The 20,053-nt window shown below is 54.5% G+C and overlaps 7 protein-coding genes and 1 non-coding gene across 8 annotated transcripts; 4 read left to right on the forward strand and 4 right to left on the reverse strand.

Annotated features, from left to right (window-relative positions):
* Positions 1-224: 224 nt before the first annotated feature.
* On the reverse strand, positions 225-5,990 carry CC84DRAFT_1261734 (phospholipid-translocating P-type ATPase). The gene is made up of 3 exons (XM_018185089.1): positions 1,688-5,990; positions 1,257-1,636; positions 225-1,196 (listed from the first exon to the last, which is right to left on the reverse strand). The coding sequence occupies exons 1-3, from the start codon at positions 5,777-5,779 to the stop codon at positions 617-619; spliced, it is 5,052 nt and encodes a 1,683-aa protein (XP_018033474.1). The 5' UTR covers positions 5,780-5,990; the 3' UTR covers positions 225-616.
* A 1,021-nt stretch (positions 5,991-7,011) lies between these two features.
* CC84DRAFT_1096941 (MYND-type zinc finger protein MUB1) lies at positions 7,012-8,859 on the reverse strand (the record flags this gene model as incomplete). The annotated part of the gene is made up of 2 exons (XM_018174690.1): positions 7,012-7,072; positions 7,127-8,859. 2 exons carry the CDS (start codon positions 8,857-8,859, stop codon positions 7,012-7,014), a joined length of 1,794 nt encoding a protein of 597 aa, XP_018033475.1.
* Positions 8,860-9,998: 1,139 nt separating this feature from the next.
* Positions 9,999-12,453, forward strand: CC84DRAFT_1166864 (uncharacterized protein). The gene has a single exon (XM_018179067.1). The coding sequence runs from the start codon at positions 10,303-10,305 to the stop codon at positions 12,286-12,288; it is 1,986 nt and encodes a 661-aa protein (XP_018033476.1). The 5' UTR covers positions 9,999-10,302; the 3' UTR covers positions 12,289-12,453.
* Positions 12,454-13,539: 1,086 nt separating this feature from the next.
* Positions 13,540-14,264, forward strand: CC84DRAFT_1166865 (uncharacterized protein). Its single transcript, XM_018179068.1, has one exon. The coding sequence runs from the start codon at positions 13,862-13,864 to the stop codon at positions 14,165-14,167; it is 306 nt and encodes a 101-aa protein (XP_018033477.1). The 5' UTR covers positions 13,540-13,861; the 3' UTR covers positions 14,168-14,264.
* On the forward strand, positions 14,146-14,248 carry CC84DRAFT_t75. Its single transcript has one exon. It is a non-coding gene; the product is annotated as a tRNA-Ile (tRNA).
* Positions 14,265-14,854: 590 nt separating the features above from the next.
* Positions 14,855-16,687, reverse strand: CC84DRAFT_1097332 (uncharacterized protein; the record flags this gene model as incomplete). The annotated part of the gene is made up of 3 exons (XM_018174708.1): positions 14,855-14,912; positions 14,966-16,328; positions 16,381-16,687. The coding sequence occupies 3 exons, from the start codon at positions 16,685-16,687 to the stop codon at positions 14,855-14,857; spliced, it is 1,728 nt and encodes a 575-aa protein (XP_018033478.1).
* A 193-nt stretch (positions 16,688-16,880) lies between these two features.
* CC84DRAFT_959165 (uncharacterized protein) lies at positions 16,881-17,699 on the forward strand. The gene has a single exon (XM_018187954.1). The coding sequence runs from the start codon at positions 17,074-17,076 to the stop codon at positions 17,518-17,520; it is 447 nt and encodes a 148-aa protein (XP_018033479.1). The 5' UTR covers positions 16,881-17,073; the 3' UTR covers positions 17,521-17,699.
* A 23-nt stretch (positions 17,700-17,722) lies between these two features.
* CC84DRAFT_1097643 (uncharacterized protein) lies at positions 17,723-18,778 on the reverse strand (the record flags this gene model as incomplete). Its single annotated transcript, XM_018174726.1, has 3 exons — positions 17,723-17,863; positions 17,940-18,148; positions 18,214-18,778. The coding sequence occupies 3 exons, from the start codon at positions 18,776-18,778 to the stop codon at positions 17,723-17,725; spliced, it is 915 nt and encodes a 304-aa protein (XP_018033480.1).
* Between the last annotated feature and the right edge of the window lie 1,275 nt (positions 18,779-20,053).

Consider the following 20,053-nt stretch of genomic DNA (forward strand, 5'->3'; position numbering starts at 1 on the left):
TCTGGATCTACTCATGTAACGCAAAAAAAAAAAAAAAAAAAACACACACACGCACTGGTAGTAGTAAGGGGCACGCCAGGAACCGTATCTACCACTAGACCGCGTATCCTCAGAGTCTGTATCATTTGCGTGGTGAACTAAAGAGACACCTGAAAGATTCGAGGAGCAAGAAAAAGCTAGCTCCAAATGTAGTGCTGGCATTCAGACATGGATGATATCGGGATGCGGTTAACAACTGCCTATGTGCACAGGGATCCAAGTCTAGCATTTGCGATGTCTGAGCAATACATCTGGTCCGTACACCCACAAGTCACGAGCCACGCTTCGAGAGAGCACACGCAGTCATGAGAACACGTAGGAATGAGCGACCACGCACAAACAGCGCAGCCGTGCAACGCGCCGCGAAAACAAAACCATGTACGCCACGCCATGGTATCAAGCCGCCCGAGAGAACGCCGCAAACAATACTTCCACACCGCTGCGCCCAACGCAATGCCATCATCACTCATAACCCCTCTTCGCCTCCCACCATTCCACGCGAGGAAAAAGATCTCGCTCCAGCCTAACCCTTAACTCTCACCAATCGCAAATCACCCGCCCCGTCAGTCTGAGGTCCCTATTCCTCTCGCACATGCCCATACCCCCTCGACAGAATGCGATTGACCTCCTCGCCCTCCATCTCCGCACCGATCGTGGGCCTCCCATCACTTCCGTTCTCTCCCGGCCCCCTCTCCCTATTCCTCAACATCTCTCTAACCTGCTCCTCGCGGATATCCTCCTCCTTCCGCTTCAGCTGATCGACTACCTTCTTAACTGCATCCTCCTTCCTCTTCTCCTCATTCGTCGCGCGGTCCCAGCCCATCTGCAGCTCCTCGGCAGCCGCCTCTTCAAACCTGCGCTTGACCTCGGGATCTTTCTCGAGCGCTTGGAACACGTCTTCATCGGTGGTGACGAAAGCGGCTCGGAGGGACGCGACTGCGAATTCGAAGACGTGGACGGAGAAGAGGATCAGGAGGAGGGTAAGCCACCAGGTGAAAGAGCGGCCGAAGGAGGTGAAAAAGGCGTCGCGGACGAAGTAGATGGGCGTGCCGATGGGGTAGGCGGTGGCGAGGATGATGTTCCAGAGGAACCAACCTCCGATGGAGAGGACGAGGGCGATGAGGTTGGTCGTGGTTTTGGAGTGGGTTTCGATGAATCTGGATTAGATACGTTAGGTGATGGGTTTGAGGAGAGGGCTTGGGAAGGAGGACACATACTGGAGCTTTGTGTTGATGAGGACAACGCAGGCGGTGAAGGTGATGCTGCCGAGGGCAAAGATGGAGTTGTCTTCCGTAAAGAGCGCTTGGCCATAAAGTCCCAGCATGCAGAAGTAGATGACCATAGCTTCGGCGCTTGCCATGAACATCCACCCCAGGTATACCTTGAAATTGAATCCGCCGTTGCGCTGGCCTTTGGTGTAGAGCTCTGGTACGGCGAGGAGCGTGGAAGCGGAGAGATCTTTCTCGAAGATACCCATGAAGATGACGGCGAGCGAGGTGAAGAGTGTGTTGAAGGTGGTGAGGGACCAGGATTCGTAGAGAGATGTTCCAGTGTAGCCTGCGGAGCGTTGGTAGAGAGCTTGTGTGAGGTAGAACAACTATATGAATTGTTAGCAACAATACTTTGTAGTGGGTGTGAGCGGGCAGACCATTTCTTTCCAGAACGTGCCGACAGTGTACTTGCATGTTCGCAGGTAGTTCCACCTGCCGTGCACAAGCAGCAACTTGGTCAAGAATCTGAACTGCGCGATCGAGTAATCACTGGTTCGAGCGGCTTGCAGGCCTTCCTTTCCAGTAATTCCTATGCCGACATGTGCCTCCTGAATCATGGCAATGTCGTTCGCACCATCACCAATGGCGAGGGTGATACTCTTCTTGACGCGCTTGCGGATGCCTTTGACGAGACTGGCCTTCTGGGATGGCGAGGCGCGACAGCAAATCACCGAATTCGCTAGGATAGCCAGGTCATAGAAGAGAAGCTTCAACGGCTCAATTTCACTGATTTGGGCGAGTGTCTGTCCATCAATAACGACAACGGAATGCGGTACGGTTCCGCTGTTGATGGCTAGCACAGCCGCACCCATGCTCTGCTCAACTTCTCCGGTCTCATGATCCAACACGGTGACTGTGGAGTAATCTTTGATCAAGCGGCAGGAATATCCAATGTTGATGGCGGTCTCTCGTTTGTCGCCCGTCAGCATCCACATCTTGATGTTCGCTCTACGCAGCTTGTCGATAGCTTCTGGGACGCCCTTTTGCAGCTTGTCCTCGATAGCAGTCGCAGCGCACAGCTCGAGGTCCTGTTCGATCATATCGCCAGATTCTTCGATCAGCTTTGCGCGGTCGACAAGACTCGTCGTTGCATCCAGGTGGGCCTTCTTCCATGTCGCGTACTCATCCTCGTCAAGGAAACGGTAGCCGTAGAGCAAAGTGCGCAAACCCTCGGTAGCAAAGTCGTTTATGTGCTGCAGACACCGTTCGATGACAGCCGTTTCATCGCCTGCGACAGTCTCATCCACCATCTCATCCATCTCTTCTAATTGCAGCGAGCTCCTGGCTTCGGAGAAAGCCAAAGACATTCTGCCAACGGCAACGGAAGACTGGCGTGGTGTTTGCATGGGCGAGTTCTCGTCGATGGATTCGATCTCATAGTGATCGTTCTCACGCTCACGCAACCACTGGTCCACATCACGCACCTGCTGGAGAGAACTCCTGCCAGTGCTTGATCGACCTACACCACCAAGACTGGGACGCCCTAGCGAGGACCTTCCCGCGATACTAGCACGTACGTTTTGCGAAAAGCTCTTGCGGCCACCCACGCTACTCTTGCGTTCGATCTGTTCGCTCATGCGTGCAATTGCGTGCTGTGCTTCCATGCTCTTCCGCTTGTTCGCACGCTTCTCAATGTCGACCATCTTCTTGTTCGCCAGGGTTGCCATCTTCAACCGTTGCATAACAATTGAATCTGCGCCCTTGCACAGTATACATATCCTTCGATCTGGGAAGCGCACAATGATTGACATTCGTTTACGTTTGCTAGAGAACTCGATCACGTCAAGGACCTCGAAGGTTTCCACAACCGGCTCGCCATCTGTCCCTGCGGGCGTGGTCTTGAGGGTAATAGTGTGCACGTCGCGGTTGATGAGTAGGAAACCCATGTCCTGCGCAGCCTGCACAAGCGCAAGTTCATCAGGGGAAGAAGCCATGAATTGTGTCTTTCCATCCTCTTGCACTTCGGGAAGACATGTGTGGCACAGAGCAAGCGATAGGAGGAACATGCGGGTCTTTTTCGAAAAGGGAGTATGTGGTCGACGCTGGATGTAGCGTAGCATATCCTGAGTGCGTAGCTCATGCTGGGACTTGGTAGGTCGTGCTGACGACTTCCACTGCGTCTCTTGTGGCTCGTCGCCTGCACCTGCCATCGGATCCGCCTCTTCTGCAACTGCTGTCGGAGGCTCAAGAGGCGAGTGTACGTCTTTGGCTGATCGCATGCTCTTCCTGATCGGCTGCTTGCCCTTCTTCCTCTTCTTGTGCTTCAGTTTTGTTTTCTGCGTCTCTTGCAAGTCTGCGTCGTGCAACCACGCAGCTCCAGCTACGCTCAGCTTGCGGAACTTCATGGAGTTGTCGGTAAGCGTCCCGGTTTTGTCCGAGAAGATGTAGCTGATCTGTCCCAGCTCTTCATTGATGGTTGATGTGCGTGGCTCGCAGGGCGTATCTGAGACCGGATCATACATGTCGATATCTATGTGAAGGAAATACATCTGGAATACTTTGACAATCTCCAGACTGACATAGAGCGATAAGGGAATCATGGTGTTGAACATTATTACGAACGCCGTGAAACTTGGAAAGAACGACACAGATCTCCCGTTAAGATAGAAAGCATCGGCCTCGTTACTTCGCCATATCCTGTAAGCGACAGTGTTGAAGATGGAAAGGAGGATGACGAAGACCACGATAAGTATGACTATGCGATTGACCAAAGTCTGTAGTGCCGGCGCCTTGATGCGAGGATTCTTAATCGCGTTCATGCGAATGCGGCATTCCTCGCCTGAGTAGATGACCATGCCCACAGCATCCGGAGTGTTGCGAAGGATACTGCCTCGGAAAATGATTTCATTCAGGGTCAAAGGTGCCGTTTTGCCGTCCACTGTGACCTTACCCTCGAAGCTGTATAGATCCTGATTTGGATCTTCCACAACAAAGTGAGCAGCACAGGTAAGGATATCCGCCTGGCTGTGAATGGTCTTCGTCATTGAGGCTGTTGTCTGTTTGCTCTTCAGGTTCGTCTCTCCGTCCAAGGCCATGGTCTCCACGAACGCGACGTTATTCTCTCCGCTCGTATGCAGGAGAGCTAGGTCAGCCGGTGCCGCATCGTTGCGGTTCAGTTTGACGATATCTCCAACGTTAAGATCTTGCCACTTGATAATTTCCCAGTTCAGCTGTTCTGTTATTGTGGAATTCCGGTCCAAATCATCTGCATAACTGCTCGTGGTCCTACTTGCACGAAGGACTTGAGTCTCCCGGTTGTTCTCTGCTTTATCGAGCCGATACCGTCTCAGGTCATCATAGCCTTCCTTGGCAATGGCGATGGTAACAAAAACTAGGAGCGGAGCAATGGTAGTGTACGTTCCGGTGGTACTAAGACCGGGTATCATCTGCAGAATACTAATACACAGAAAGTAGAAATTGGCAAGCTTGGAAAACTGAGCAATTAATTGCCGGGGCACAAAGTTCCAGGCAGAATAGCGAGTCGAGCGGATCCAGTTGGTTATGAACGGCTGGTTCGTCCGCTCATCCGTCAGAGGTTCCTTCCGGGAGGGGTCCAAATCGATGTGGCGTCCATCTTTGCTGGGAGGTATGTCCTTGATTCGCAAGATAAACTTCTTTGCCTTGACACCCAACGCTTTGACTTGCTGTATGTAGCCTGAGCCCTTATCTTTGTTTTGCAGCCATGTGTCGTAGTTTGGAAGTGCGATGGGTCCCTTTCCGAGCTTTGCCTTGGGTGGGTTGGATAGGTAGGACGGCGTCTCCGCAAAGTTGACATGGGCGGGAGTGATTGAAATGGTCGTATTGAAGGTTTTACTGGTTGTGTTTGTGTTGTCCGCGCCATCCACCTGACTAGAGCCAGCTCCTCCTGCTGAGAATCCTGAGGTTTCTTGGAGCTCAATGGAGGATCCAGGAGACCGGGCTTGTTCGTGAACGTTCCTTCTAAAGAGCGCACTGCGTAGCGAGTAGCCGCGGTTGCGGCTCGTCGGTGACAGGGGCGACTGAGCACTGCGCGGCGGCAGAGGTGATATGCCAGAAGGCGAGGGGGAAGGGCTCTGTGCTGCAGCAGACGATGCTCCTACAGCTACCTCGCGCGTATCGATTGTGAGGCCTGGCGTACCAGGGCGATTCTTCGTTCCCCCCGCCGTTCCCGCGTGTGCAGCCTCGCCAATTGCGGAGGTGGCCGTCGTGGGCCTCGATCGCTGCGCCGGGGCATGCCGTTCGATGTCGGTAGAGAAGCGGACGCGCGGCGCATTGTCGGTCGAGAGTCGCGATATCGAAGGCGCTGAGAAGCTTTCCAAGGCAGAAGACTGCGAGGCAGGCGCGTCGGCGTTGGTCGCTGAGGGTTGCGGCGCATCGTGTTGGGCGGGCGTGTCCATGTCAGCAGCTGACACACCGTCAACGTCGTCGACGTGATGGGTCGTGGACCGTCGCCGAATCTCTCCGCCCGAGCCATCGTCGCCAGCGGCCATGGCGAAGAATCATCCGGTCTGCGCAGCGGCTGCAGGTGGAGGAAGTCGTCCGTGGACTGCTGCGGCGACCGAGACTGGCTGGTGGGCTGCCGAGGGCTTGTTGACTGGGCGCGTCAGGTATTACGCGGCAGAGGCGACGAGCTGGGCGTAGAGCATGGCGTCGGCTTCGGCAACGGTGCAGAAACAATAGCGACGAGCCTGGATGTCGTCGTGAAGCTGCACCTGCGGTCGGTCTGGGGCCGCAACGGGCCACCTTCTCTAGCTCACTTCCTCAGCTCCACATCGTACCCTGGCTACCACGCGATGCTCCATGCGTATTTTTGACGGGCGTCCTCCTCTGGCATAGCCAGCCGCGTCCCCACGTCTCCAATATTCCCAATCTTTCTCAGCCAAATCGACACCTCGTTTCAACAGACGCGCGTAAGCTCCTCTTGCGCAGTCCCGCGTCTCACCCGCACGTGCTGTCTTGCGTCTGCTTCTGTCCGACCCGGGAGGCTGTGCCACTTGATATTACCGGAAAGTCATCCGCCAACAATCCTCCGGACACCCGCAATATCCATGTTCATGCGCATGAGCGGAGAAGCCCACTTCTCACACTGACACTGACCTGCCCAACCGTAACCATGGTCGTCAATCAGATGGATGATGCGTGTCGATCTCAATACAATTATCAATGCTAAACTATGCTATGCAGAAGAGTATGCACCCGACAAAAACGCCTTCCATGATTACCTGCAAACAGTTCGCCTCAGGGAAGCTGTTGCTCGGGCAGTGATAACATATACTGCACATCGCATCCAAAGTAATTTTCCTTCGCAAATCAAGAAACGAGGAACAGCGGCCAGCCACATTACCATGCGCGGAAAGACACTCGATTGCAAGCTTGGCTACTCAACTATGCAAAAGAGTCTTTCATCTTCTTCTGTCTCCTTCGCTAGCAATGTCCCCAATCGATGCAGCTCATCGATCCTGTCCGCCTCCTATTAAAAGCCCAGAAGCTTCGTAAACTCCACTGCAACTCCAAAATAAACATCCTGTCCAAAGGCCTAGCGCAGTCTGTAATCTGCCATGTAGAAGATGAGGTGGTATCCGAGTCGTGACGCTTCATTAGGTATGAGTATGGAATACGAATTCTCGAGAATATGAGGACGAGCGCCGTGCAATATGCGGTTAGATAAAATGGTGCATCCGGTGATGATGATGTTGTTGAAAAGGAAGTAATGTCCGTCCGCCTAATTCGCTGCTACGCACCAGTGTCGGTGGTAGACCCACGCGCTCTTTTGGCACTCTTTGCTGCAGTACTTTGTGCGTCGGCAGCGTCGACACTTGGCAAATTGTCGTGTGTACTCTTCCCACTTGCCACACTGGTAGTACGCGCACTGACGAATGCCTCCCCGCGAATCGTCTTTCCTGCAGAGGTTCCGCATGACAACACTAGCCCAGTACTGCATGTCGGACGTGTGGTGTCGTACGGTAAACTTTTCCACAAGAGGGAAGATGTTGAAGTCATCTGGCAGCTCGTACTCTTCCAAATCTTCCTCGTCCTCTGCCATCGGCGTAGGGCTCGCCGTCTCTCCGTCAAGCAGCTGCAGATCATTGCCAATCTTGAGTTTGGGAACAAGGTGCGACTTTTGGAAGTAGGACCTCAAGTTGCAGTATTTTGAGACGTAGGCCAGCAACTGCAGGGACATCAAAACGTCTTCGTCTCGCGGCATGGCGGCTAATGCACCGGCTGTGGCTGATGTTCGGTCTTGGGTGTAGCGAGGGTACCACGGTGGAGGGGGGTTGGTGTTGACTACGTTGATTGCGGGTTGGACCGGAGAGAAACCACCAATGGGCGCAGTCGCCTGCGTTGTAGGGTTTATCAAGCTTCCGTCCAGAGCAGGGCGGTGGGTAATGTTGAATGTCTCGTGATTCTCGTCAGTGGCATCGGATGGTGCTGCAATGGGTACTGGCGTAGCTCCTGCATCCAACATCTCTGCATTGTCGACAATATCCGACATGTTAATGTCATTGTTCTGGATGCCAACGATCGGCTCGCTCACAGCGGTACCAGCCGTTGTGGTTGCCTCAGCAGCAATGTCATCTTGTTGGGCATCGAGATCAGACTCGCCAGACATGGACAACTGGTGTCGGATAGAGGGGCGGCGTCGAACACGTGTGATGGCGGCGCGGGGGCTGCCTTGGCGAGCTTGTGCGGCGCCTGGTGTGGTAGGAGACTCGGGCTGGGAAGTGATCTCCCCTTGCAACGCGGGGAGCATGGAGGGCAACCGATCAGCATCGCGCACTGGCCTCAAGGTGAAGGTCTCGGTCGTCTCCATGGTCGGTAGAGCAGACACAAGCGGCTGGCCAATGTTGCGCGTGTTCGTGCCGACAGGACCAAATAGCTGCGCTCTGTTCTCGTGGCTCCTATGGTGGTGGTGCGGTGGGCGCCCGCGAGTAAACGAGGTACGCTCAGGCGGTGAGCTCAGAGAAAAGGCTGGCGTAGGGGTTATGTCGCCATTCTGTGACTCCAGCGGCACCTGGCTGTGGTTGAACGCCTGGGGGATCTCGATGGGAGGCGGGATGGCACGGCGTGTACGCTCAGCCCTGTGTCCTGAGCTGGATGCGATCTCGCCGGAGCGGGAGGAGTGGTGACGGCCGGAGGTGCCAAGGCGAGCGTTCCTTCGCAGCTCTGCTTCCGCTCGCTCTCTGCACTTGTCCACTACCTTGATGTAGTTGTCGAGGATTGTAGCGATGACAGGAACCATGTCGGCCTCGACCACGCGTGTCCGGACATTCTCCGAGCCACGTACGCCAATGTTGAAGATGCACTGGAAGGCAAGGTTCCACTTCCACATGTCCATCATGTCCTTGCTCCGGCCCTCCTTGAGGATGCATATCAACCGCTCGATGCCACCATCGACGGTGAGGATGTCGCGTATCCGCGCCGAGGATGTGGTGAGGTATGCCAGGTGGTTGAGGGAGTTGATGAGCGGCAGGGTCGAGGTGCAGTCGAGCGCACGGCGGTCGTAGAGCGCAGTCGTGATGTTGACAGAGGCCTTGTTGGCGTTGGGGATGGAGAAGTTGACTTCACGCATGGTTGCGGCTCGGTGTCGTTGCAGACGGAGGCTGGCCGTAGCTCAGGCGACGAGATGGGAGGGATGGACGTCAAAAGGCGTGTCGGTCGCCAAGTCGCGTGCGTGGGTGAGCCCACAGGCTGTCGGACTCTTATGAGGCTTGAAAGGGGTGTCTTGATGGCCGGTCGCGGGAGATGAGGTGTTTGCTATGCGTTAGGGCGCAGGCCACGGCAGGAGCAATGCAGCGTCGCTCGAGTCGTCCGACGTGCGCAACCAGCGTGTGGCGGGGGCAGCGTGCAGAGCGCGGCGGTGGGCTCGCACTGGGCGAAGGCGGGGTCGGAGAGGGCAAGGCTATGTATGTTGTCGATGAAGCTGCTTGGGATGGATGGAGAGGAGAAGCACCAGTAGCGGTGGGTGAGTGGAGTGGAGGTGGCGCCTAGCCGGCGTGCTTGGGTCTGGGCAGTGAGAGAAGCTACCGCAATTTCACCTCCCTTATCTGATGCGGAAACACCACCCAGGCCACTCAGACAGGCTACCCTGATGTCCGGAGGCGCGTCGCCCGGTGCTCGCATCCTGTGCGCGCTGCGGGCAGTCTTGCAGCCAGGCCGCTCTCACTGCGAGCGCGTCTCTCGCGGCGGCGTTGGGCGTTAGCAGCTGCGCAGCACCTCGCCGCTGACAAAGGAACCATCGTGGCGCCTCTGAAACCCTGTCGCGCCGATCCGGACTCGACGAGGCAAATTTGCTGCGCGACGCGGGCAGCCAGCTGGGAGGAGACTTCACTTGCAGGAGAATTCCTCATTAGCTGCAGGCGCTGCGCCGGCCGGCGAGCCCTCGACGCCTTCTAGCCACGGGTAGACGCGCTGTCAACGAACGTGCAGTTCGCGGTTGCACGCATACCATAGCCGACCGTCGTGTCGGGAAGGATGCCACATTCACGAGCTGCTCGGCCCGCCTTCTCAAGGCTGGGCCTACAGACGCTTCTACTGCCGGCTCGTGGTCCTCGCACCCAAATATAGGCCCCGTTGCGTTGGTTATTTTCGCGGCCCGTTGATAGGCTGCACGACGGTGCTGCGACGACTGCCCAGCAATGTCGTCCAAGCGCTGGCCCACTCCCCACGGCAGGCATCGTAGCGGCGCTCAGCTGAACCTCTTCGGGCGTGGGCTGGAGCAGTTCCACTGCATGCAGCGGGCACATAGGGGCTTTTCACCGCAGGCCGCGGCGTGCTTCGTTGCCCTCCAGTTGTTCGCTGTCGCTGACTCCACCCAAGTATTTGTGCCGCGGTCGCGACTGCCCAACGCAATCGAAATCCATCTGTAACACGCGCAAAACCGCGAGCCAACCCGCCGCAAACACCACTCCTTGCCTCATGGCTCACAGCCTGGCGAATATTTCAATCTGAATTAACCCTGGATACCTTGCACATCGCGAAGTTCTGACCGACTGCCGCGTCGAACCCATCCGCCATGGCAACCCCAACCGAGCCCGACAACAACCCAAAAGTGCTCGACTTCGCAGCAGCATCGCCGCCTCAGACGCAAGAGAACCGCCGTCCACGATTCAGCGATGCATCGGCTACGGAGACCATGCCGGCCATATCACGCCTCACGGTCGACACTGAGGTAGACGTGCAGAGCCGCGGACGAAGCTCCAGCCAACTCTCCGCGACAGCTGCCCGCGCCGACGGCAACAGTGTGCTTTCGCCCACTGTCTCGGTCGATTCGACGCTTCGACGGCGACCCACCCGTTCAAACACCGTCCGACACTACCAGAGCCCTCACCACGCCGGGCGTCGTGCATGGGAACAGCCAGGTGCAGAACCAGGTGTCGATACAAAGAAGGAGCCCGAGGACAACTACAGCAACTTGAAGACGGAATGCGACATAACCGTCGTGGACTTCTCCGATGAGGGCTACAACTGCGTAGAGCTGGACAACGACACACTAGAGGCGTTTCTGCGAGACTACCCCAAAGACCCAAATCAGTGCCGATGGATCAACGTCAACGGCTTAAGTTTCGACGTCATTCGCACTCTGGGAAACACGCATTCGCTGCATAGGTTGGCCATCGAAGATCTTATGAACACACGAGGCCGGACCAAGGTGGACTGGTATGCGGATCAAGCCTTCTTGCTACTGACCCTCTCGAAGCTAGTTCGCTTACCAGACGACGACTCCGACAGTGACTCAGATTGCGAGGACGACGACGACTATACCCGCCCACGGAGCAGAAAATCTTCCTTTGTCGATCGTTTCAGAGCTCGATTTGGTTCGCAGAGCGAAGAAAACCCCACCGCCAGTGGCCACTTGTGGCGTTATCCAGATCAGGAGAAGGGCTGCGAGACGGATGGTCCTCCTCACTACCGTAGGAAAGGTCAGCATGCTACACAGATTCGTACATTACAACGATACCGAGGAGGTCCCAATCTAGATAGAACCATCTACATGGAGCAACATTCCTCTCTTATCAGCCGAAAGCTTGCCGTTAGCGTTGAGCAAGTCAGCATCTTCTTGTGCAAGGACAACACGGTCATCTCATTCTTCGAGCATAGTGCGCCCGAGGTTGAGGAACCCATAATCAAACGGTTGAGTACCGAAGACACGATTCTCCGCCGCAGCGCAGACGGCAGCATGATCTGCCAAGCCATCATCGATGCCATCATCGATCTTGCCATCCCGGTAGTAGCTGCGTACGAAGATGCAATGGGCGAACTAGAACTGGATGTGCTTCGCGACCCTGACATTGGCCATTCGCAACAGCTTTACATCCTGACTTCAGAAATCGCCATCCTCCGGAACACGATCCAGCCCATCGTTTCCCTCATCAATGCCCTTAGGGATCACAAGTCTGATCCTGTCGCTACCGCTAGTAGCTTCACCGTACCCACCCGGAAGACCATAGCTTCGCTTACAATATCGCCCCTGGCGCACACGTACCTTGGGGATGTGGAGGATCACTGTATCATGATCACCGCATCTCTCGATCAGATGCGCCGGGCAGCCGACAACCTGATCGATCTGATCTTCAATATGATGGGCGCCTACCAAAATGAGTCCATGAAGATACTCACTGCTGTCACGATATTCTTCCTCCCGCTCACCTTTTTGGTCGGTTATTTTGGCCAGAACTTCAAAGTATTCCCTGGCATCGAGAATCACAGCGATCAATTCTTTTGGGTTATCGCAGTGCCTGTCATGGTAGCGACTATGCTGATTTTGATGAGCCAGCGGATATGGCGTCAATTCAAAAAGTGGAAGACTGGCTTCAACTTGCGCGAGGCGAGGAGGAAGAACGGACCGCTGGTAGAAATGCGAAAGGGTGTGCACAATGGCATTGGAATTGCCATGGGCCTAAAAAAGGAAGACCGAGGAAATAGGCACAAGCATCGCAGCAAGAGCGAGCTGAGGAAGAGGCAGACCATGTATACAAGGGGTAATATTGGGTCGTTCTAAGCAATTGAGAGTTGACTCGCGCTGTGGCACCATCCGAGACGACGATGGGTAAGGGAGCTTGCATTGATGCAGCTGGAAATACTCAGTTGTCATGTCCGGACATCTACTTTTTTGCGTAGATTCACATTAAGATACCCTTTCCTCGAATCTGAAGCATTGCATAGAGCCCAGTATGTCAGCATTCATGTTTCTTAGCAAGTTGAAAAACGGGTATGCATACCTGGAGCCTGACGGCAGAAACAATACAGACTAGCTTATGGGCTCTTTGCCTGTATCCCGTACCTTGCTTGTAATTTGCACCAACACGTCAACGCACCCAAGTCCTCCGACTTACTGACAGTCTGCAGCATTCTCGTTCTATCAGAATACGTTGATCTTGTACGCATCCACAAACGAGAAGCCAGTAATCCCCTCCATGCGACAAGATACTGTTATTGGTATGAAGGCCCGAATGACCATTGTTTCCGCCTTTTCTCAGCCGGTCCCGCACGTGTGCTGCGTCTAAGAGTCACCTCAGTGACGCCGTCCAGCATCAAACTCATACCCGGTGCTGCAGGGGCTCCTCCTTCCCATGCGCACTGTTACGAAACACTCAATTCGCCTCCTTCCGCATTAGTCAAATGGACATTCACCACATGCAACATTCAGAGCTGAACTTCAGCTCGTGTAACGATTTAACGACTTCTCATCCAATAGCAACAAGCCGCTCAATACGTGGCTGCATGGCGCATCTGGTCAACACCTACTAGCTCGGGTCAGTTTTGGCTCCCAACATGAGGCTGCAGGACGCAGCTGTCAACTAACGGCTATTTAACTACGGAGCCGATCTGTTTTCTGATGCTTCGCCATCGACCACACCTTCAAGAGAGAATCGATGACGAGAGGTGAAGGGACTTGATCCATAGAATCCCGTGTCTGTAAAGTAATTCGATTCCGAGAGCATCTGCAGCCTACTTTGGTCAAGTTGAACAACTACCAGAAGGTCTTGAAGCCTTCTATGAGCAGAGCGTCAAGGAACCCCATCCGGCGTATCTAGATCTGCCGAAAGCTTGCCTCACTTGGACAATTCTAGCTGAGTGTAAATTTCACGTTGCCGAGATAATAGGTATCTCCAGTCGCGGCTCTGCAATAGAAGACGACGATGTGCAGTTTTCTGAGGGATCAGTGAACCATAAAGCTATTCATCGCCCAGATCAGGAATGCTAGATCAGATCTGCTCGACGTAGACAAAGAGTCAAAAGTCATTCAACTCAACACAACACGTGGCTGATCACCTTCTAAAAGCACCACCTCATTCAGTCGAAACCGGAGGGGACATTGGTTCCCCGCGCCAATGTGAGACCTGCCGCAGGACTGAAAAGTCCGCAAATACATTTGTTGTTCTTGATATCTACATCATCCATTCCCTTCGTCACATACACAGCCCGTCGGAAAGAGAAAGGAAAGCGCGCATAATAAGAAAACCCGTCTTGCGCCGGGTAGGATAGCAAAATCTCGAGATACGACCTATTTGAATCGCTTACACGCTCTCTCTCTCTCTTTCTGTCTGTCTGTCTGTCTGTCTGTCTGTGTGATGGATTACACCACTCTTCTTCGCCATCTATGCTACACAGCTTTGATTGAATTGTATCCTGCATGTGGGCGGCTGAGGGTCATTTACCTCTCGCTCACCATCTTCGCTTCCACATCTCACCTCTCACTTCTACCTCTCACTTCTACCTCTTACTTCTACCTCTTACTTCTACCTCTTACTTCTACCTCTTACTTCTACCTCTTACTTCTACCTCCCACCAACCGATGTCTCAGTTCTCACCTATATATTCGCTTATATCTCTCGTACTACCATCAAACAATCAGGGGCACGTGGTCCAATGGCTAGAGCACTCTCACAATGTGATGACGACCTCAGCTGACGACGGATCAGGAGAGAGAGGCCCAGGTCCGATTCCTGGCGTGTCCCACTTTTTAGTTGCTTTTGGTGGGGCGCGTTTTATGAGTGGGCGATGAGCAAACGTGCCTGCCTTTTTGAGTGCAAAACGAGTGAAGTGAAGTGAATCATACATACACGCGAACGAACGGTGTGAGAGGGGAAGGAGTAAGGCGATGGCATTGTCATTCTACTTCAGTTCACCTGCAGAAGAACAGTCGGCAGGCCCCAGGGCTCTGAGAGCATTAGATGAGGTGTGAAGTGACTGAGTCCGACAGCGTCGCGCCTGCCTTTCCTGCATACAAGCGAGGTAGACCATGAACCACATATAAGGTATAGTGCGACGAGGCATTGAGGCAAAAGGGTATTTGTTTATTCTATTCCGTTCCATCTCGACCCACCTCACCAAAGAATCAACCGTCCTTCTACACAAAAGATAGATGTTCGCTACATCATTCCAAATCCATGCGTTGCGCTTTCTTGTTGCAGCCCGGCGAACCCAAAAACGCCCCAACACCCATCAATGCAGACAACAAAGCTGTATTGGATCATCGCAGGCACCAAATGCGCATCGCTGATGTCCCTAGATCGAAGGCTTGAACGCTGTATGCATGGCAAACTGCGGCAGGATCAAGGACCTTACTGGATCTGCTTGATCTTGCACTGCCAGCCAGACTCTTTCTCGAGAAGTGGAAGACTGTAAGTGTGTTAGCATTCTGCATTTTACAAATGAAAAGAAGGAAGACTCACCTGGCACCCAAGCACCACCCCAATTCATTACCCTTGATCTTCTTCGCAATCTTAACCTCGCGGTCAATCGGCATCTCGTACCCGGTGTGCAACAGCGCAAGCTGGAAGTTCAAATCGAGACACCACTCCGGGCGGCCCCTCAGCTCCTTCGTCGCGCCCTCAACGCTCTGGAACGCATCCCATGTCTGCTCGCCGTGGCACACGCGGTGCGTGAGGTCTTTGAGCTCGGACAGCGAAAACGAGTCGGGCATGCCGAGCGGCTTTGTGCGGTCGTAGAAGTAGCTGAAGAGGAAGACGTCCTCGCGAGCGAACGTCTTCTCGATGGAGGGCTGGTGGACGCCGCGGAAGGCGCACGGCGCGACCTTACACTCTGCGTCTTTCTCGAGTGTCTTCTCAGCGAAGCCGCGGCACTGGGCGGGGGCGCCGGTCGCAGGGCCTGTCATGTTGACGCTGACGGTGGCGCCGAGGGCGTGGTCTTTGGGCAGGGCGACGTCGACTTTGCGGCTCATGCCCGGAGCGATGCACGGGTTGATGATGGGCTTCTTGAGCCATTCGCGGTCGCCGCTTTCTTTGGTTTCTTGGTAGATGGAGTCGACGATGGCGCTGTGGAGGTTGTTACGGGCTTCCATGAGGCCATAGCCGAGGTACGAGTGCTGATAGAGGGTGAATTCACGGCCGCCGAAGCTGAGCTCGTACTTGTGGTCGCCGTCGGCGAGCTTGTTGGGGAGGCCGCCGCGGGGTTCCTTGGGGAAGGTCGGCTCGAAGACGATCTGGGTAGAGCCGCCGCCGAGATCGAGGACGGCAGCGGTAGGAGTCTTGTCTGGGCCACCGATCTTGCCGAGGAGGTAGTTGGTGGTGATCCACGCGTAGACGCCTTCCTGCTCGCCAGGCATGACCTCGACACCGCCCTTGGCCTCCGAAACGACGGGGAAGGGGTATTTGGTCTCCAGACGCTTGCGCACCGCCTTCAAAGTGTTGTTGCTCTTTTCCTCGCCGAGCTTGCGGAGACCAGCGGTGGCCTTGACGGCAATGGGCGAGCATGCACGGTAGCTCTCCGGCACGCTCTCGAGTGCGTAGTCCATCAGGACGTCCAAGCTGGCCGCGGCACCCTCGGCATCAGCATCGTATGACGAGAGTCCAGAGCCTCCCTCCTTCTTCTCCGTCATCTTGAAGAATTCCTGCTCGAGCTCCGGCGTAGGGCCGCAGTTGTTGAACTTGTATGCGTGGATTCGGGAGCCGGTGCTACCTGCATCGATCATGAGGGCATACTGGATGAGCGGCTTGTCCTTGGAGTACGACTTTGTGCATGCTACTGCCGCTGAGCCCGGCGCAGCGGTCTGGCCCTGACCTTTGGAGAAGGATTCTGTGGATCAATCAGTAGACATCCCCTGTCGTGCTTGCAGGCCACATACCACCCGCTCTCGCCAGGCCATCGCTGGGCGCAATGAAGTACAGCACCAGGAGGACGAAGGCAATGAAGCCACCTGTCTTGAGGTATCGCGCCCGCTGGCCGCCGTTCATAGTCGCGGCCGTCTTGAAGTCGTTCATAGAGGTGGAGCGGTGTCGCGCGTGCCGGTCGGGCTTCTCGTAGGGGTCGTCGCGGGCAGTGGAAGGGGGTTCGCTGCGAGGGAGCGACACGGAGATGCGGCGTCGGGGGCCCGAGAAGGGGAAGTAGGACCAGATACCAGGGCGGGACCTTCGTACGTCGACGCCGCTGGACATGGAGCGGTGCGGTCGTCTTTTTAGTGTAGCCGCATGCGACGTCTCCAATCGCAACGGGGCGAACTCTGGAAATAATTAGTGGGGCCGCGCTGTCTGACGAGTCCGGAGTGCTGTGCGTGCTGGGGGGATAGGAAGACCAGGGTTCGGATCACGAAATGCCCCCCAATCGACGTGGAATGGCCTCGAGATCTGTATGTACAAGTACCCCTGCGTCGCATTTGCCGTGTGTTCTTTGGCAGCCTGCGGCTTGGCGCTAAGCGGCCTGCATTGCATCTCCCGTAACGACTGGCTACGAAAGAGTACGTTCGGACGCCAGCTGGACGCGACACCACACTTGGGTGTACTGCCTGGCAACATCTAGCAAAGTTTGATATTCATCACTCGTCATGAGTGCACCGTCTTCTCGTCGAGAGCTGTGGGATTCTTTGCATAATTTTCTTGTTGTCTTGGCTCTCTTCTCTTCCTGCAGATACATGCGAAAGCACCAATCCAGAGCGCTCGACTTCACGAACCGCTCAGTCGTGGTCGTTACCATGCATGCGACTATCCAGCACCATTCGGCGTCCTCGCCAGCTTCCACTGTGCCTGCTCAACATCTTCTTGCTCTAGTCATTCCTTCGCTCCTTCCTCGACCGTTGCCTTGTGACGAGTGGCATATCAATGCCCTCACTCTGCACCTCCTCCACTCTGGTGTCTTCACCCTTGTGCAAAAACCGGCTGACCCCATTTGTTCGGTCCTCAAAACCAGCCTGCGGCTCCTGCGAGGCCATCATCCAGCGCTTCGAGTGGGTGATGTCCACCATCCTGCTGCTTGCACCTACTACAGGGCGTAGCCATTTCGCTACCGGTGAAACCCGCTGGAAGTGCTGTCTAGCGGGATGATCAGGATTACGAACGTCTTGAGTTACATACTGTAGAGGATCTCCTCCATAACCGGCGCATGTGTGCCGAGGTGGCCACACCATGTATCGATAAATCACACAGACTCACAGATCGTCGCTTGCAATTTATAACTCGCGCTTGCTGGCGATGTTCCTACCACCTATCATTGTCTCGCCTGTCGTCATCATCTTCGTACCTAGCTTCATCTCTACCATCATCATAGGCATCTTCAATCCCATCCCCGAATCTTTCTACGTCGCCTTCTTTACGCCCGACCCAACCAGCCACATCAGCCTATGGTGAAATACCATCAGCAATCTGGGTTCTCGCGGCTTCGCAGGCTTGGATATAATAGCGGGATGTGACTTACCGGAATGTCTTCAACCTCCCGCACCTTCCGACCAGTCCAGCGCGCAGCATCGTCAGGGAAATCTTCCAACCGCTCTTCCATTCTGTATCTGTCGTCGTCGAATCGATCTTCCGCTCGATACTTGTCTTCTTCGAAACGGTCCTCCACTCTATACTTCTCTTCATCAAAGCGTTCCTCAGCTCTGTACTTATCCTCATCCCATTTCTCCTCTGTCATCACAAGATTAGAAATGACTAAGGCTCTTATCTGCAGGCGTCTCAAAGCATGAACTTACCAACTTTATGACCTTCGTGCACTAGTAAAGCGCCTCCAGCAATGCCAGCCATCACCCCTAGGGCTGTGTTCCGGCCAGAGTGGTCCTTCTTCTGCTGCGATGGCGGCTGCTGATATTGCTGCTGTTGTGGTGGGCCACCGTATCCCTCTTGCAGGCCATAGCCTTGTGACCCAGGAGGATAATCTCCTTGGCCCGGAGAGTACCCTTGCTGAGGCGGCGGGTAAGCGCCTCCTCCAGCGCCGTATCCGTGAGCTGGTGGGGGATACCAATTGCCGCCGCCTCGAGGAAACTCGTGAGTTCGCTGTCCAGTCTGCCTATTGATGAAGACCCAAGTATTGGCTGAAAGATCCCACTCAGTTATCCATGGCTCAGGGGGGTTTGGTCGGTCGTTCATATAAGACGGGCGAGGATACCCTCCGGACTGTTGCTGGCCATTTTGCTGTCCGTAGGGTTGTTGGCCATATGGTTGCTGGCTGTAAGGAGACTGGCCGTACCCTTGGCCTTGACTATGCCCATGAGCACCCTGATGGGTGAACTGGTCCACCAAGTTGTTAAGCAAGCCCATGGCGATTTTGGGTAATATTTCTAGGAGTGGTTGCGATGATTTTTGTTCAATAAGGAATAGAGAGAAAGTCAGCAAGTTAAGCTTGGAAAGGTCCACAGGTAGGAGTATTTATGATATCGTCGCACATGATGCTACGGCCGGACCGCTGTACAGCAGTAAGCAGCATTCGGTCCTCCTCGGCCTTTCCTCGTTGCGCGCGCGTTGCGTGATTTATCGACATGCTTCATCTCTACACGCCGGGTCCTGTGGCTGACGATTATTTGATATTTTAGTGAGGGCGCTATAGGCAATCCTAGCACCGCCACTCAGGCACTCTTATTGGACTTACGCTAAGCTAGCGCATGGGGTTCCGAGACACCCGGGGATATGAGACACCGCGCAGAAATCCTTCACCCCTCAAAAAATCGCGATAATTGATTCAGCATAACTACAATTGCCACTTACTACACATAGATTGTAGGGTTTTAGCTGCTACTTCTGCTGCTAGCTTTTCTGCCTCTTTTTCTTTATCAGGACTACTGTTTTGTTGCTCTAGAAGGGCAGATGCCTGCTTTGCTATCATAATTTGATCTATACTAGCAAAGCGTTGATTTGGATCTATACGAACTTTCTTTCGTGGCTGCAGAGGCTTAAGAGCCTCAAGTTAACTCTGTAATCTTTTATTCTCTGCTTCTAGCGCTGCTGAGCGTGTATTTGCTATTGCAATTGCCTTGCCTGCTTTCTCAAAGAGCTGGTGAGCCTTTCGGCTGATACTCTGCTCTCTGTGAAGCGCTCGCTGAGCTATAAAAAGCTAACGGGGGCCGCAAGGGGTAGATAGATAGCTCTCAGCGAGATGAGCTTGATCCTGGCGAGGTGGAGTGGCAGCCCTTTGAGCAACTTGAGATGAGTTGACTACCCGCTCAATATTCAACGGGCAGATACCTGCAGTAGCCCATCCAGCGCGAATAACTCTCTCAGTGATTGCGCCCTCTCTAGCGATATGGTAGGCAGTAATAAAGCGTTCCTTTCTGACTAGGGCGGCATCATCGAGGTGTGATAACTCCTGGATCTGCTGGCGATAGAATCGCTTCACTACTGAGAAAACAGAGAGATCTAGGGGCTGTAGAACGTAAGATGAGTGAGCAGGGAGAAACAAAAGCCTAACTTTATTCTGCTTGCAGATCCACAGGAACTCTAGGTCAATATGGCTGCCGTGGCCATCCAAAATCAGCATCCTCCAGCGATCCTCTGAGGGCGTAGTATCTGGCAGGAATATGCGTTGCAACCACTTAGTAC

The sequence above is a fragment of the Paraphaeosphaeria sporulosa genome, assembly GCF_001642045.1.
Source record: "Paraphaeosphaeria sporulosa strain AP3s5-JAC2a unplaced genomic scaffold CC84scaffold_8, whole genome shotgun sequence".
NCBI lineage: Eukaryota > Fungi > Ascomycota > Dothideomycetes > Pleosporales > Didymosphaeriaceae > Paraphaeosphaeria > Paraphaeosphaeria sporulosa.